This window comes from Amblyomma mixtum, chromosome 5 (genome assembly GCF_055824585.1).
Source record: "Amblyomma mixtum isolate Tamu chromosome 5, ASM5582458v1, whole genome shotgun sequence".
In the NCBI taxonomy this organism is placed as follows: domain Eukaryota; kingdom Metazoa; phylum Arthropoda; class Arachnida; order Ixodida; family Ixodidae; genus Amblyomma; species Amblyomma mixtum.
Genome location: NC_143016.1, coordinates 86,989,791 through 87,008,356, shown reverse-complemented (window position 1 = coordinate 87,008,356; position 18,566 = coordinate 86,989,791). Strand labels below are relative to the sequence as shown.

Here is an 18,566-nt window from a genome sequence, read left to right as displayed (position 1 = left end):
AAAGCGAAGTGGCATACGACACGAAACCCCACATCCCGTGCGCCTGTGCCACTTTGTTTGGATGCGCAGCTGGGTCGCAAGCACTGGTGATCCGAAGAGCGCGGCCATGCGCTCACTTGTTCACCCTAAAGGTAGACGAATCTGTACATGAACCCCGTATGTACGCTCGTAGTCAGCAGTGCTGCAACCGGTGGTTGGGCATGGGTGATATGAGAGCCAGCAAGCGTCCGCATTATGAGCTAAACATGGGTCAAACGCTTCTCTCATACTGAAGAACAAAACAGGACCAACGCCGCCCTGAACGACCGACCGATGCTGATTCAAACTGTGCGACTGGCAGCATCTGTGACCGGCCCTGTAATGTTCGACAGCCCCATCTAAAGAGCTGGTCCTCAAAAGTGTTAGCTAACAGCTATCGCTGTAGCGAATCCTACGTACGATGTACGGGGTCGCCAGTTTTTTATTTAATGTACGGATATAATCGAGATGCAGAAATCTACAAAAAAACACTATTATTGCGGAACTTCTGCAAGGAACAACTTCTAAGTGAAAACTATTTGACTGCACTTAATTAATATTCTAAATAAGAACAAATTGTCTTATTACATTACAATCATATTACTACTGAGGAAAAATCCGCAGAGTTGTTCTGCGGAATGAAAAAATCACGCTATTTCACATATTAGTGCTCCATTCGATCCGTTCGTTTAGTAAGGTTTGGCTGCCCAATCAGCCGCTTTCATCGAAACAAAGAACTCAAGGCTGAGCACGATGGAAACAAAAGAGGGGGGGGGGGAGGGAGGGGGGGGGGGGGCAGAAAGTTCTGTATTACAAAGCAATCAAGATTCGCAAATCATGTCAGTTTAGACGAAGGGCGTGGGAGTATAGGGCAGGTAGCGAAAGTGGCAGAAAGCTATCAGTAATTCCTGCAACGCCTAGTCTGGTGCCACAAAAGCGGTGTACAGACAGAAAGTGGTGCCACGTTTTCGCGCTTTGGGGCGTTGCAGCCGTGCAATCCATCTGGTAAAATAGAAGCGTAAAGGTAAAATACGACCGGACAAACAAAACAGGGCGTCTGACTTTCGAGCGAGTGGTCACCGGCGTGACGTGGGGTGACCTTGGCTGCTTGGCGCGGCCATCAACACCTTTCAGCGCGTGGCTCGGGGAGTGGGCGCAAGGCACGTATACCACGAAGCCCACGCCAGCGGCCGGTGCACCCGCGGCGTCACCGTTCACGTCCCGCAACTACTACGGTTGCACGCTTTCATCGCGTGCGACCTCTGTTGCACATTGGTCGCAAATAGCGCAGCTCAGTAACCTTAATTGGCTGGCTTTTTTCTGCGCTATTCAACGAGGCACGATGCATTAAATGGTTAACACTTGCACCACTGAGATATTTCTCTTTTTGCGTCATTTACTTTTCTCGATTTTTTTTTCACATAAAGGTGCTTTGGTTTGGCTTGGTTTATTATGGTTTAACGTCCCGAAGCAGCTCAGGCTATTAGGGACGCCGTAGTGAAGGGCTCCGGAAATTTCGACCCCCTGGGGTTCTTTAGCGTGCACTGACATCGCACAGCACACGGGCCTCTAGAATTTCGCCTTCATCGAAATTCGGCCGCCGCGGCCGGGATCGAACCTGCGTCATTCGGGTCAGCAGCCGAGCGCCGTAACCACTGAACCACCGCGACGGGGTCCCAAAAAGGTGTGTCTTGCACGAACGAAGCATTGAACGCATCTATGGCATGGTCAAATGTTTGGGGGAATCTCCCAAGGTGGAGTAGATTTGTAATAAGGCAGTAATTACTCATTTACATCCACCCAAGCGCAGCCATACGGCTAGAAAGAAAAGCTTTGCAGCTATACCCCGGACCAGGACGAATTTTTCTTTAACTACGAAGTTTGTGAGAAAGCTGTACAGCTTTCCTTTGTAGAGATCTGTCCGCGCTTGGGTGAATGTCAATGAGTAATTACCCCTTATTACAAATCGACTCCACCTTGGGGGATTCCCCTAAACATTTGACGAACACAGTTCCCACTTCGAGTTATTGATCAATTCGCTCTCGCCCTGCCATAAGCTCGCCGTCTCGGTTAGCTCAATTGGTAGATCGACTGCTCCGCTGAAGTGGTGGCCCCGGGTTCGAACCCCAGACCAGGACGAATTTTTCTTTAACTACGGAGTTTCTGAGAAAGCTATATAGCTTTCCTTTGTAGCTGTATGGCTGCGCTTGGGTGGATGTCATTGAGTAATTACTCACTTATTACAAATCGACTCCACCTTGGGGGATTCCCCTAAACATTTGACCAACACGGTTCCCACTTCGAGTTCTTCATCAATTCTCTCTCGCCCTACCATAAGCTCGCCGTCCCGGTTAGCTCAATTGGTAGATCGACTGCTCCGCTGAAGTGGTGGCCGCGGGTTCGAACCGCAGACCAGGACGAATTTTTCTTTAACTACGAAGTTTCTGAGAAAGCTATATAGCTTTTTTTTGTAGCTATATGGCTGCGCTTGGGTGGATGTCATTGAATAATTACTCTCTTAATGCATGTATAGCATGTGTTATGGAACGGCGATGTTCGCAGGCAAGCTTACACAACGAATATCTTTATCGAAAACGACCTTCCTATGCAATACAACAATGTGTACAGCTGGCTAGTTGGATAGACATTCCTTCTAGAAGCCAGTAGGGACGTTTAAAATGCACAAGAATAGCGGAAATGATTGAACGCTGCCAAAAAATGACGTTATGCTGGGTCAGCGTTTTTTTTCTCGATATGTTTCGGCATCTAAAAGCTGGCCTCAGAAGCAAGTCGTCGTAAACTTTTCGCGTGAAATCCGCTGGTGAGAGCATCTACTGTTGTAGAAGATGTCTGGAACGAAATATAAAAAAAAGTGTAGAAAATTTCTGCAATCAGCGAAGGCACGCCGTGTGAGGGATGTTTTGGCACAGCATGCTTTCAGCTTTCGCAGGTACGAGACTTCAGTTTCATGCAATACCTGGCTTCGCGCTCCCAGAAAACCTTCTTTTGTTTAGTAAAGTATCAAGGTTGGTTTTGCGGGATAGAAACAGTGTTAAATTGACAGAAGACAAAGGAAAGAATAGACAGACCGCGTGCGCACTCACAAAAGAACAACTTTTAGTGAAGTTCGTAAGTGGAACTGCGCATGTCTGATCATCACGAAACGTGAGAAAATTGCGAAGCATTACTTCCTAACGCGGCCATTTTAACTAGATAAAAAGCCCTACACGCGATATCATAGGGGCTCAGGAAATCCGCAAACAAAAATAAAACTGCACCAGCCATCCATCAGTAGGCTTATTTTTGTTTTTATTTGTTACGGAGTTATCATGCGCGCTCTGGCTACTCATCCACAAGTTGGCAATTCGTTATTTCACAATTGTGAGCTAGCTTATTAATAACACTGAAGTGCCTAGAATGTTATTTCTTAAATAACAAGAGTTTAGAAAAAGGGTTTTCTAATATAACATCACAGTTTACTAAGTAGAGCCGCAATTTACAGATTGATTGCTACATGTTTGCTGCTGCCTTTTGCAGTTTGACAACAATATTTTTTTTTTACTTTATTTCATATAGGTCAGCTAGCTTTTCATTAACGTTAAAGTGCATTGAATGATGTCTGTAAAATAACAATAGTTTCGAAAAGGAAAATGTCTTTTTATCTACCTCGCACGAATGCACGCACAAACTGCTATGTTTACTTCGATAACAAATGAGTGCAACAACAATCTCGCGTTCTTTGCAGCGACTTTGTAAGGGTTAGAAGGGCGAGTATTACACCCACCGATTTTATTACCGTGGACTCTTCAATGCGAGTGACTGCAGAAGTGTATTGAAACCAGTATCATCGGAAGAGAAATTATGTAGGCAATTATCAATTTTTGCGACGGCGTACATAGCTAATAATCTTTCATCGGAACCTTAAGTAAACTCTTCCGCACGATTATGATGTCACCTCGAAGCTGTACCTTAGTTACCTCTGTGAAAAGTTGTTTCTTAGCGAAATCAATAGTACGAGAGAAAAATGCAGCGATAGTTACTCTGGCATATGCTTGATTGCCATTGTTAGGGAGATAAAGGGAAATAAAGATGACGCTAGTGTTTAGGTCATGGAAACAAGAAACAAACAAAAACATTCACCCTTCTCTAAACAGGGAAGCAAGTTTGTAGACTTCAGACGTCATACAGAGTTGTATAGGGTTTCCAAGTCGATAATCCGCGAATCCACAGTTCAAAGAAAAGTATGTTTTATGGAAAAGTACGCCTTTAAGTTATGCCGAATGCCAAAACAGGCTTCCTCCAAGTGCAGCTTAAACATATAGTTTTTGTAGCGATAGCTACACTACGCCAGCCGCTTCGCGAGGTCAGCGTGACTGCGCGCTGAGTTGTGGCACCACCAATTTGTCCAACGGGCAAGGCGTGGCGACCGTTCGGCGTTCCTTTGTAAAATTGAATTTTTTTTTTTTTTGAGGAAAGGTAATACGTAGTAACTGTCTCACATATCTCTGTGGACACCCGAACCACGCCCTATAGGAAGGAATAAATAAACAGTGGGATCAAAGGAATGGTTTGTGGTTTATGAGGTTTAACGTCCCAAAGCGACTAAGGCTATGAGAGACGCCGTAGTGGAGGGCTCCGGAAAATTCGACCACCTGGGGTTCTTTAACGTGCACTCACATCGCACAGTACACGGGCCTCTATGATTTAGCCTCCATCGAAATTCTAGCCGCCCGCCTCGGCAGTTGTGCGCATACTGCAACCGACTACCGCCATGCAATGGAAAGCATTCTAGACTTAATGCTTCAGCGAAACTCTGCTGATTCAATATCGACTAAGTGGAAACAAAGTCTGATTACTTTACTGGCCACGGAGCGTCTTCATTAGTATAAACAATAAAGTTCGAGCCGTTCCGTAAACCGTGTGTCTTACTTTCAAGCGAAACCTAAGCGTAGCCACGAGTATGTGCCTCTCGCTACTCTACCAGCTTTAACGAGAGCTAAACCGCAGCCAATTTTTTTTTTTTTGCTAGAATTGTTGCTTCTTCGTGTATGCTTGTGATCGGAGCTCAACAGTTCAATAACGAAAAAGCATCCATTCGCGCTGTTGGCTCTGTCATGCTTTTCCTTACGTAGTCGTCATGAATTATTCGCAGCGTGTATTGATCAGTCACTTTTGATCTTATAACTATCATGCCGTGCACCTGTTCCTTCCGTAACCAGCGGCGCATAAACGGCCGACTAGTAACAATGCTATTGGCAGCATGTTTAATGGTGTTTGGGTGGACCAGCTTAAATATTGGTACATGGACGTAAAAGAAGAGTAGGTCAGATCGCTGCTGTTCAACTTCAAACAAGTACAGGCGAAACTATGAATAAAATATACAGAGTGAGTAGTGGTTACGGGACATTATACGCCTGAATATGTACAAGCCGACCAACCCAAAGGGAATCGCACAAACGAGCCCACAAACATTCGATCTGTTTAGCTGTACTCGTGCGTCTGGTTGCTTTAAACGACGGATCAGTTGGAAATCTATAGGCTTCATCTGACACACAGGAAGAAGCATAGCATGGGGCAAGAAAAGACAGACATGAGAATTGAAATTCGTTCTATACTGAACCGTACTTATGGGTTGTTTGTGATTACGACATTGATGTCTGCTTCTTTTTGAAGGAACTCCTGCGGAACTGTCCGCAGCGTGCATCACTGCAGAATGTAACAGTACCTTACAAAGCTCTATTTAAATTCGAAATGATCTAAGCCGGAGGTGTCAGTCACATTCAAGGTATCAGAATAATTTGCTAGTGGCTATGTCAAAGATGCTTAGAAAACTCTACTTTTGTAACAGGTGATGAAATGCGCTTGCAGGTCGTACTAGTTGTATTATTCCCACATGCCAAATCCGGATAGGTAGTATTAGCATTCCAGAGTCAAAATAACTGAAGCTTATTAGCCGGAGCTGCTCGTAAGAGCGTTTAATTTCCATCGCTAAAGAGAATGAGCTTGCGCACAATGCGACAAGGTTCCTTCGCACACACCTTCTTCCAAAAGGCGATAAAGTTACTAATGGTGCACTGAAGTCGTCGAAGGGTCAAGGATAAAAATTTTTGCGCTCCCTAGTAAGTTAGTACACTCTACTAGCGCCACGCCCGTGTACGAGTCACTACCTCCCCCCCTCCCCTTGAGAGCCGACAATGTGGGGAAACAATTTTCTAGGAACAACTGCGTTTTGCATGCGTGAAAATTTCAAAGAGCTGCCAGATGACGACAGCTTCCTGCTGGTATCACTATTATTGTCTTACAGTATGCGCCGCTATGCAGCTGTATACGCAAAGTAAAGAGGGGGGATTGGGCGGCGGTCTCAGGTAGCTTGGAAACATTCCGACTACAGGACTTGTCTTCCTCTCGGCAGACTTTGTGGACTTGTCCTCGCCCAGACAGAAACAAGTACTCATGTCGAAACGCTGGCAACTACCCTGACCCTTTCCCCTCCCTTGTTCAGTTTGTTTGCAAGAAATCCATCTACCTGCCTTCTCTCTACATTGTGCAGCTGTGCGCCATTCAAAGCGGAAATCAGATAACACTCTGGATAGCAACCGTTGACTAAGAAATGGCGCCCACAGAGCGGATAAGAGGAGCATCAGGCAAGCTGCTCTGCTAATGGATCTTGAATTCATGATGAACGGCGTGCCCAGACATTACTGTTAAAAGTTCTAAAGTTTCAAACATTTCTGATGCAGTGGGTAGAACCCAAGATGACTTCATTTATGAAGGTGATGAAGAACAGGGCCTGAGCAGCGGCGACAGCGATAGTGATTAAAAACCTTGAAGGTACTTCAAGGAATCTTAAAGGAACCTAAAAGGTACCAGATTTAGAATCAGGCTGTAGAGTGCCGTAATGTAACTTCGCCGGAGTATATAAGAAAGTTGAACTGAAAAATACTCACACACAGGTACAAATAATCTGTGGTATGAGAGGAATGAATTTATAATGTATACTAGTTTAAACTACTCGTCTCCTTTTTAATGCTTCAGTGTACATACTCCAGGATGCATATCCTCTGTCAGTGCTCCAAGACTCTTGCGCACTGTCTTGCCGACTTTCTGATCACACTTGTACATACATGCACTGACGTAGCCGGCAGCAGCAGCATCTTGGTGTGCTTCTAAATTCACCGAGCGAGCCACGGCCTCCGGTGCTCCCATCAAAGCATAAACATGTTGTGCAGGAACTGGCGCACAATATTTTGGCGCGCTGCCAGGGCCTGCGCTGCGGACGGCGCCGACGCCAACGGCGCAAAACTGAGGCACCAACTTAGACGAGCTAAAGCTCTGAAACCTATGTTCTCTTTGAAGAGAGGTTCAATTGATGTGGAAACGACAAGCACGCGGGAGTAGCCAAGGCATATCGGGCAGGGACCACAAACAGTTGTACGCAGCTCAAGCTGTAGACTTGTGCTCGGGGAATCAGCGATGACGAAGAACGGGGGCTGGCGCTTGGTCTTTATCGTCTCCCTCACAATGTGTGCTGCGGACCACGCCGGTGTCGCTGACGGCGAGAAACTGCGGAACGAGCTAAGGAGAGCTAACAGTCGAAAATCCCGTTTTCGTGAAAATCCGCACCTTGTAAAAAACGCAAAAAAAAGCGTGGCCCTTTGTGGAACGTAGAGGGTACATGCAACTGGCGCTATACCAGGTGGACATATATAGGACCCCTGTCATGTGCGCGCAATGTTGATGCAAACATATTCTTCCTTGCTATTGAGAAAACGAAGAAAACGGAGTAAAGCAATGGGATGTGTCTACTTCGCGGTCAAGGTTGATTCTTGATTTACTCCGTGAAAGAGTTTTTATTTTTCTATATTGCTGCAGCTGTATTGAAGACCCTTTGTGGTAGGCAGAGCCGATATAGTGGTCGTATCATGTGCCACTTATATCCGAGGTCCATCTGCATGGGCATAAGCCATAAGGGAATTGCAGGACGAGATGTAGGCACTCTTGACTGTGTGGCCCTGTAATATTGTGCCTTCGACAATGTGGCACCTGCGGTTGTGTGCTTCCGATAATGTACTTACCCCCTGTAGTGTGTTGTCGACTATATAGAACCTGCTCTAGTGTTCTCCTCTGCCACTAACGCCGCGTAGCGGGCATCGCCCCAACTACTCCTTAGGGCGAAGGATTCACGACTAGAACAGCAGGAGGGTAACCAAAAAAATGCCAAAACTAAAGACATACTGCGGCGTTTTGCAAGTGACGGATTGAAGATAGTTACGACAAAAACGTTGTTTTTTACTTGTTTCCATCGCGGCCGCACGAAACAAGCGGCTGCAGGAATAGGTTCAAGTTGGACGAGTACGACAACTCTGCGTGAGGCTAATGCGTGCACTTCTTTGGCGTGCAAGTTTTAGCTTCCTTAAATTTCTTGAGTCATCCAGCCACCATGTGTTTGGCGCTCTTAAGATCAGAGGTGCCTTTGCGCAAAAAAAAGAACAGAAAAAACACTATTTATTAATGTAATGTGGCTTTTGTAGTTACAGCGTAAAGTGTTGTTTACTCGCTGTACGTACCAGACGACAAACTACAGCACCCAAAAGCAGATAACCGTATAGGCTGCTGGTGTATCGACGGCAACGACAAAGGTGACGTAATACGTCCTCTTTTGACAGATTTCCCCGCAGTATTGTACCGCGAAGCTGCTAGAGACTCTTTAAAAATTATTGAGAGCCAAAATATGTTATCTTCACCCTAAAATTAATTCCTCGCGTATAAGTTGCACGTTCTTTACTGCCAATTAAATTCCTATCGCTTGTGGACCACTGAAAGCGTTTTTATGTTTCAGTTCATTCAGTTTTATTACCTAGTTGGCTGTGGACGCATCACGAGAACTTTGTTGCAAAATTTATTTCAGCACACAGATTAACCTCTACAGATTACTCAGTTGTTCACTTCAAGCCAAGGCAATTTTGCTCTACTTAAATATGCTGCTGTAGCTTGTTCACTACGATGGCACTGCTCTCTTTTAAGGCGCGTATGTATTTAACGCCGGCACCGACTTGTTCTTTATTTATTTTTTGTCCTCGATATTGTGTGTACTGATTTTTCTCTACAGCTGCTGCATTAAGGGGCGGGCTTAGGCACGTTGAATTGGTCACAGATTCTTCGATGTCAAACCTATGGGGAACCTGCAGTGCTCAGGCAACGCTGAAATTCTTCCACTGTGCGCCTAAAAACTGCGGCCGCCAGCTGCTAGGGCCGGTACAAACGCGAAACCACATTCTGGAAGATTACAGGCGCGTGCTTGGCTGATAAATTTCCTCGCCTAGGTGCTCTCGACCGCAGCCCGCTTTGCTGACGCACGCCACGTGTGGCTTTGACAAAGCGCGGCAGCTAATGCCCGTAAGCGTAGCGAGGTGGCGTGTGAAGCACTACGGGAACACCTAAAATATGCTTGCTCTTCTCTCGGCAGGCTGCGTTTCACGGCGCTGCGGTCGAGGCGGCAAACTTCATCGCACGTTACCGTACCGACGCATATTTTGTCTAGCGCAGCAGACGATACGCAGCAACCTTTTTATCAAAATTGCACTGAATCAGTGTTCTTTATTTAACTACAAGAATGAATATTTTTGGAATTAAACATGGACAGCCCGTGCTCAGGACGATTAGTACTTTTACAGATGTCCCCTTTGTCATTCCCAAGCCTGCATCTTGTCGGTGTACACTGCATTCTCAGAGTTCTTTATAGAAACAATGGAGCCATACTTGTAGTACCACCAAAGGAAGCTTCCCAGGTGCAATATGGCATGCATTTCCGGAAAAGTGGATATGCAAAATTCTGTAACCCGCCGCGGTGGCTCAGTGGTAAGGCGCTCGTCTACCGAGCCAGAGTACCCGGGTTCGAACCCGACCGCGGCGGCCGCGTTTCGATTGGAGCGAAGCGCAAGAGGCGCCCGTGTGCTGTGCGATACCAGTGCACGTTAAAGATCCCCAGGTGGTCGAAATTATTCCGGAGACATCCACTACGGTACCTCTTTCTCTCTTTCTTCTTTCACTCCTATCTTCCTCCCTTCCCTTACGGCGAAGTTCAGGTGTCCGCCGAGATATGTGAGACAGATACTGCGCCGTTTCCTTTCCTCAAAAACCAATTTACCATTTTAAAGTTCCCTAAATGAACGTTGCCACATAAGTATGTTGTCCAAGACAAGATGCCCAACCACGCATTTCCAGCGGAAACAAAGCAAGAAGGATTAGTGTTTTCTTCGATTCTTCGAAAATACGAATCATACATTCCCTTCATACCCTTAGCATGTCCCCTGTGGTCTTCACTGTTTTTTTTTTTATAAAGAACTCCTCGATCTTGGCTTGAGCAACATTTTTACGTGGGAAAGCACTAATGAATGTTGCATCTCCCCTATTCACGCCCGCTTTTCACCTTTAAACCGTAAAAACAGGCGAAGCCTCATTGAAGCACACACAACGGCAGTCGTGCACGGTAGTAAGCTAGCACATATGTCTTGAAGTACATGAAGAAGCATTTTTTTTTTCACTCGAAAGATGTTTTGCGTTAGTTGTCCTGACAGACCACTCAAGCGTTTTAAATTATAACACATCTCAGCCTGGCAAAACTACCGGCGTAGTTTTTTGAAAGTACAGGAAAGAATTATTGCAAGCGTTTACTGGCGCAGTTTTTCGAAAATACGGGGAATCGATTACGCGCACGTCTACTATGGGACTTACTTTACATTACGCTTGATAAATACGTTTACACTCAGCGCGGCTGGTTCTCCGGAACAAACGTCATACAATGAAACAAAACTTGCTCCCTTGAGAGCGCGAGGAGTGTTTTCTTGACACCGTAACCGCAATTTGTTCTGCAAAGCTTTCAGCTCTGTCTGTCTCCCCTGAGCAACAAAAAAAAAGCGAAATATCAACAAACGACTTTTAATTTAAAACCCGTATTGCAACATCAACGGTTTAATGGTTCCCGTAGTACTGCGAAATTACTGCTCGTAGCTACGTTCACAGGCAACTGCGGAGATGAAGTGGCGCTGTTAAACTTAAAAAACTGCGGCTCTTCAGAGCAGTACACCAGAAAGAAAAGCTCTACGAACGCAAAACATAGCTGTTAAATCGGCGACTACGCTAACCACGTTGCAACGGCTCGTCCGTTGTGTTCTACAGTGGTATTACTCATTTCAAAACTAGGCAGTTCTGCGCAGTAAGCAAGCTTACGCGTTCTGGTGCCCATATGTACTGGTCGTGAGCAGCCCGCATTATGAAATGAAAGAGTGAAAGAGTGAGCCACCTTCCTTTCATGCCGTTACTCGCTGCATGCCCTCTGTGTGGTCGAGTTGCCTGCAGTTCTTGGGCAGTCGAAGAAATGCGGCCGTGCCTTTCCTTTTCACGAGTTTGCTATCAGAAACCGTAGAGTTTCTCAAAATTACCGAGAGAAAAGTGTCGCCACCGTAATGCGAGTTTTTTGAAAAGCACTTCATCCCCCTAGGGCATGCCGGGAACAGGAGGTTTCGTACTTGGTTTGGCTAGTGTTGGGCCAAAAAAGTGCGTATCCAGCCTCGGAATCAGTCTCTCTTTAGTTATTTTAATCATAATTATTATTTTAATAGTGCGTTTTTCACTTCTTGAATAAACTTAACAGGAGCGAAAGTTCGGTGTAAGGCTGACGTCGAAAGCATTTATGGGGGATATGCACGGAGGGTTGCCTCGACAAGAGTGGTATATTCTTAGAATTGCATCCACGTTTCCGGCCAATCATTAGCCAAGTCAAATACGAAAACTCACCTTCCTGACGGGCCCTGGGTGGGTACGGTGCAGAGCTCCCAGCTTTCCCTCTAGGTATGTATGAGAAACTCTACGGCAGAAACTGTTGTGACCGAATTCGTTCAAATTACAGCATAAAGATCGATCACAATTATGACGTCATTTTCGCAACTAGACTCCCTCAGACCGTACTTGTCCGGAAAATTTTGCATGTAGATACTACACTGCGATACTGCGCGCGAAGAAATACATACGACAGCATATATCTTCTCACGATTCATTTCATCGTAAGTGATGCGAATTGCGTGTTCGAAGATTGGACGCGTACAATAAAATGCTGCAATTTGTGGCAGTAGTGGCCTGGTGGTTTGAGCATTCGCCTAGCCTGCGTGAGGTGCGGTGTTCGATACCCAGTGCCGCCGAGTGCCCATGGGTGATACAATGAGAACAACTTTCCCCTGGACTAGTGCTCGGCTTCTTTAGGGTGAATTGCTTGGGAAATGGGTCGATAACAGCTTGGTGCGCGTGCGTTGTTCACATTTGTACACTTGCTTCACTTGAAACTGCCGACAAATTAGCGCAATTAGGCGTTTTACCGTTATTCCCGGCGCAGTACTCAACTTGCATGTTTGCACGTGCAAAACGTCTGAGCTCTAACAACTTTTGGGCCGTTTTGGTGGTTTTCCTGTCAAAGCTTGTCAGGGTGCTCACCTTTGGAGCTGCTGTAGAGGGAGTCGAGGTAGCTGTTCTCTCGCGCGAAGACCCGGCCAAGGTGGTGGTGCATGATACTCTTGTTGCCTGTGCGAAAGAACAGAAAACAAGACTTGGAGGAAAATTGTGCAGTTGGACAAACAGTAATACCGTAATCCTGAGACTGCCCTCCCTGTCTAAACTATCTTGTGTTCTGTCGCAGTGCGAACTAGCGCTTCTTGTTTGTTTTAGGAATTCTTTTTTTAACAAATTAAGTAAGTTTTGATTCTGTTTGTACTCCAGCGGGTGTTAGGCTTTATTACCATGCGCCAAGATTTGTACAATAATGCCATCTATCGTAATGCATGCGTTTGTGTGTGGTGAACATTACGAGTATTAAAAACTAATTGAAACCGTGGCGTCAAAATTGAAAAGAGCTTACATATAACTGTCCCAGTGGTTAAGACACAAAAAGTTTCTGAACATGAGATAGGGGGGAAAAAGCGACAGGTGACATAAAGCAAAGTAACAAGGCTTAATATTAACGGCACCGTAGTAGAAAAACGCCCCTAATGCCTATATTTTCTGCTTGTTGCCTCAAGGACTTCACGACAACTCTTTCTGTCAAAATTATACGGCCAATGATCCTTCCCCCGAATTCTCAAAAAACGTTTTCCCGGCACCCTTCGCAGAAGATCAAGAATAGTATACATTTAGAACTCGCAGTGCATCCTACTGACTGCATTTAGAAATTCGCTGTTCAAGCCACCATTTTAAATGATAAGTTCGTTTTGTACATATTAAGTTCTACAAGCTACGCACTAATCGACATTCAAGCGCAAACGCTAAAATATGCACATTACCAAATGAAGTAATCACTTCAGAAAGCCGCAACATATGTTTCTGTGCCGAAGAAACCACACTAAAAGAAATCATCAACGGGCATTGCATTTCGCCCGGCAAGTTCGTGGTTCATATTCAACTGGAAAAAGTAGAAGGGTAGCCGGCAAGCAGAAGGAAACATGGGAACTACCGGCATCGTCTTGTTCAGGTTTCTACTCCGGGAGTCGTTTTTTTTTTGCCGAATTTTTCATTTGAAAGCAAAATCATCGTCAGCACAACGGCTTTTCCGATCGTACATACAGTGCATTGAATAAGAAAAGAGCTCACCTCCAACGGTCCATGCCGCGTTGACCAGGCCTACGTTGAGCAGGCACCGTGCGTGCAGACACAAGCACCACCAGAGCCCCAGCGAAGCTGTCCACGAAGCAAGATATGACACAGTCATGCCTGTCACCATCTCTGCTTACTCTTCTGTTCAAGCTTTTATATCTTTAAGAGTTGTCTTACGCTCTCAACACACCCAAAGGGGCGTAAATCCAAGCAGCTTGCTCCAAGCAGCGACTCAGTAGAACGCGTCGTCGGGTCGTCCTGAAGCGGCGCACGCGGCGAGAAGTCACAGCCGGCTATCACGTGGCGGGGCACTTCCCAGAGCGGAGCAACGCCGGGCCGCGGCTCGCGCAGCGCGCCGCTGTCGCATGCCGCTCCGAGGATGTGGAGCAGCAGCAGCGGCGACGGCAGCTGGTCGTCCAGCCGGAGCGACAGAACTCGCGCCGAGAGATGCGGAGAGCGGCGGCCGGCGCGCAGCAAGAAGCGAGACCGCGTGTGCCGAACGCCTGCTCCGGCGGCGCCGCTCGCCCTCGCTGATATTCTTCCCACGAGCCCCCTTTTGTGTTGACAGCAGGGCGGCGGGAACTCTTGGAAGCGGGAGATGGGCGCTCAAGAGAGGGGAATCCGCGCCACCACTGCGCATGCGTGAGCGCCTCGCGCGCGCGCGCGCGCGAGGCGCCGCCGCTGCCGCGGCCGACGCTGGCGTCACTTGACGCTGCCTGGAGAACACGGATTTGGGAGGATGAGAGAAGGGCGTCTATGGAACCTCTCTCGGTGCGCGTTATGTCTTCGGGACGATCGCCGCGCCCGTAACGCCGCGCGGGAGTGTAACGTGGTTTTCAGTAGCCAAAACTTTCTTTTAATTTCTGAAGAAGGGGAAAAGTGGCATGCAAGAGAGGTTCAAGACTGCCGACATTCATGGATTGGCTTTCTTCCTGAACTAAAGATTTTGTTTGTTTTGTTTTCATGTGGTTTAACGTCCTAAAGCGAATCAGGCTATGAAAGACGCCGTAGTGAAAGGCTCCGAAAATTTCGACCACCTGGGGTTCTTTAACTTGCACTGGCATCGCACAGTACTCGCGCCCCTAGAATTTCACCTCCATGTAAATTCAACCGCCGCGGCCGGGATCGAACCCGCGTCTTTTGGTCAGCAGCCGAGCACCATAACCACTGAGCCAAAGCGGCGGCCTCCAACTAAAGATGTAGTACCTTGTACGATAGATTCAGATCTACCGACATTCATAGAGTGGCTATATACCTCAACTATAGATGTCTTGACAGCTGCGTTGTCAGATCAAGCATCGATGTTGCGTAGGAAATTGTAAATACGCTCCCCCGTTCAGGTGTGTTCTAGTAAGCTCCGAATTTCCTGCCTCGCGTTTCATGGATTCGTGTGTTTGTTTGCAGCTTGCAGACGAGTTATTTCGTAGTTTTGAAATTGATTTGAGAGTGAGCGTAGCTTTTTGACAATTGCTACGAATGAGTGAGGAGCGGAATTGACGCTGGCCGAGAATATTTTACAAAATTAAGTTACTTTACTTGAACACCAAGGAACATCTCTTTCGACACCTTAGTGCTGAGCTTTATTTAGCTTGGTTCCCGTGAAAACCTGCTAAACGCGAAGCTCTAAGCATCGCGTCTCACTGCTCCGATTTAAATAGTCGTACCCGGAATACTAAATCAAGGCGCGGAAAGCCACAAAGGTTCTCTTAAAAAAATGTCCAGTTTCTTTACACTGATTGTCACGAAAAGCACATAGGTATTCAGCGAGCTTCGAAAAGTTATTTCTAATGCAAGAAAATTCAACTTATAATAAGACAGGCTAGTTTCATTTTAATATTTTTGATCTAATAAAAAGGCAAAACGAATCGCTGTAATATAATCTTTATATATCATAGTGTCGCCATATTTGTGATGTGAAGATATTCACCCTTGTGCAAAAAGTGATAACTTTACACATGAAAGTTCACATCAGTGTAGCTTATTTCTGCCCACGGCGTGAGCGCTTTGAAAAAGTAATATTCAAAGCTCCAAAAAGGTATTTCATTACACTCGCTATTATCCTCATCCGAGCTGACTTCATGCCGAGGCAAAGGCCCCTCTCAATGACCTCCATCCTTTCCTACTTTGATCCATCAGCTGGTAGAAGTTACTGAAAATTTCCACAGGCTATCATGGCGGCCAACTGTTGGCCTCGTCTAATCATGTTTGGTTGTCCAGCATGTACATTTTAATGCGACAGCAGTATTAGTGCCATTTTGCCAAAACTTCTACGCCTTCACTAGAAGCCCATTCCCTACAGTCCACTCTCCAGAAGCGCCACCCATCCACCCACACGCCAATCTTCACATCCGAACCACCTCCCCAGCTGACATCCATAACCCCACTCACCACCAGCCTGCTCTCAACTGCTTACGAAGCTTTACTGCATGAATTCCAATGATCGCCAATGCACTTTTTTTAGAGCGAAAGCTTTACTTCGTGACCAAAGCTGCAAAATCCACCTTTCGCTGAAGTCTGGACCTTGAATAATACTGCCACTAATGAGATTCGAACCTCGGGGGGTGCGAACAGATCAGCTTCGTTGACTACTGCTCGAGAGCGGCACGCTATCACCGCAGCCGGTCACGCCTTGTGATAAACTGCTCGCGCTATGCATTGCACATCGTCGTCTTTATCAACTTCCATCTGGGGCGCGAACGACACACATCAGCTTAACCTCGATCAGACCTTCACCTGAGTGTAATATCGTCGCCAGACGTGCCAACGCCCAGCAAAGCAAAACCGTGAGCCAATCATGCTTTCGCATGCTTTCACACGCATGCTTTCACGCGATCATGCTTTCGCACGTCTACTGGGTTTAACTACGTTAAAACCCTAACATTTTTTAAAAACATCTTTTTGTTTTGAGCTAGAACATGGCCTGCTTGGTATGCGGATATACAGAAAGAAGTACCTCAGAGATTGACGATTTGTATGCCCTCATTGCGAAAGAAAGCCGTTTTGGAGGAATAGGAAACCTCCTTGCAGTAGGGACTTTAAAGGCAGCCTTCATGTGCCGAGGAAAGAGTTCACTCGAGGAGCAGCTCACCCCTTAATTTCTCGCCTCTTCCGTCTCGAATGTAGTGGCAGCAAATCCGACCCTTCCGACGAATAAGCTTTCCTCTGCCGCCACCACACCTTGTCAGGGGGCTAAGCGCAGAGCGACTCCGCCGCCAACGGCAGCGTCTTTCATTCTAACGACGCACTTCCCCGGGCTCCGCTTACGACGCAAGAGCGCGCGTAAGGGATTGAGATAAAAAGGGAGCACGTCCAAATAAAGGCCCGTTAAGGAGATCCTCGGGAGCCCGCACGCTCACCGCTGGTGTTTCAAACGGAGCGCGTTTCCTACGGCCCTTGCGCCAAGTCATAGTTCCGACCGACTAGGCTCGGCTGCCGGGGCAAAATGGGGCCCTCAAAAGCTCATTTGTAAAATCACCTCTCTTGCCGGCTTTCCGCTGCGGATCCCGAGGGGATTCGCACCATCTTTTGCTTCTTCTGTGGCGTCTTTTGAGGCTGGCAACTCTTTTCTTCGCAGTTATTGTTAATTTTTTCTTTCGCTTTCATGCTCGCCGTTTCTTTTTTCAGTTTTATTTCTTTTGACATCGCTTGTTAACGGTGAAGGGTAAAGAAAAGAAACTAGGGAGTCCGTTTTATTTAACAGGCTGGCCCTGATGTTGCGTCCCGTTCACTTGATTCTAAAGCTCCGATGTACTGAAGCCCTTAATGCAAAGTGACCCTTGAGGAAATGGATAAGCCGGCTGAGAAAGCTGTATCCTGACACTCTCGCTTGACTTAAATTCTCGGTCTGGTTTCAGCTTCTTATGTTTTTTCTATAAAAGTGAAGCTCTGGTACTGAACGGCAACGCTGGGTGGAAGCAGTCGGAGAAAGCAATGGAGCCTACTGGACGCAGCGCAGGAGACAAAAGCAAAAGAATATAGATGGCTCTACGCATCACACTGCTAAGCACAGCGCTGTGTTTGTCTCATGTGTGCTCTTCGTTGTATGCAACTATTATCTGACCCACTAAGGAAAAAACCCTAAACATTTATTACCAAAGTTAACAACTCGGCAATTTATCTCGCACTATGTGAAGCCATTTAAAAAGGCTTATTTTCATTCCTTCGTACATTATTATTTCGAGCTGCTCTCTTGAAAAAATTCGTGTGATAAAGTTGACGAAGTTTTGTTCTTTCAACAAGAATAAATGAAAATGTAAATAAATCAGGGACGAAGTGCAAGCCTATCCTGGAAGTTGGCGGATATAAGGCGGCCTCAGCTTGCACAGGACATAGTTGATTGGAGAGATATGGAAGAGGCCTTAGCCCTGCAGTTGGCGTACTTGAGCTTATGATGATGATGATGAACATTTTCACATGCATGCCGGCAACACTGAGTCTCGAAACACCCGAGCAGAAGTGTTATTGTTTTTCGCATCATCACTGAGCCATCCCCTCGTGTCCTCCTTACTATCTTACGTACTACCGCGGCAACTGCAGCTTCGAGTCAGTGTCATCTCCACCCCCTACAGCATTACCGCAGAATGGCGCCTTCTCGTCAGAGATGGCCACGTTAAGCATATTTCCCGCCAGAACGGTGCCATTCAACGCCATCACCACATAGACGCAACCATCGACACGGGCACGATCGTAGTGCGGTGGTCATAGAGTCTTATATCAACACCACACAATGCGAAGTAATGCCTTCTCTGACGGCAGCGGATGGGCTGGTCATCGCGAAAGCCATCACCTCAACGCCACCTACTACAAACAACGTACTCATACGTATTGATAGTCAGGGAGCCTGCCGACAATACGGAGATCATCCATCTTTCTTTTCCGTGGAGTGGCTCAAGGACCAGAAAGGAGCTCTG

The 18,566-nt window shown here is 46.6% G+C and overlaps 1 protein-coding gene across 1 annotated transcript in view; it reads right to left on the bottom strand.

The window, feature by feature from the left end:
- The window catches only part of LOC149342899 (lachesin-like), a 93,848-nt gene extending 79,644 nt beyond the window's left edge, over positions 1 to 14,204 (bottom strand). Inside the window, exons 1-2 of the mRNA XM_089542258.1 lie at positions 13,654 to 14,204; positions 12,505 to 12,591 (exon numbers count right to left, since the gene is read on the bottom strand). Of these exons, the coding sequence (XP_089398384.1) occupies positions 12,505 to 12,591; positions 13,654 to 13,783 (217 nt within the window). The 5' untranslated portion in view covers positions 13,784 to 14,204. The remainder of the gene's footprint in view (positions 1 to 12,504; positions 12,592 to 13,653) is intronic.
- Positions 14,205 to 18,566: the final 4,362 nt, after the last annotated feature.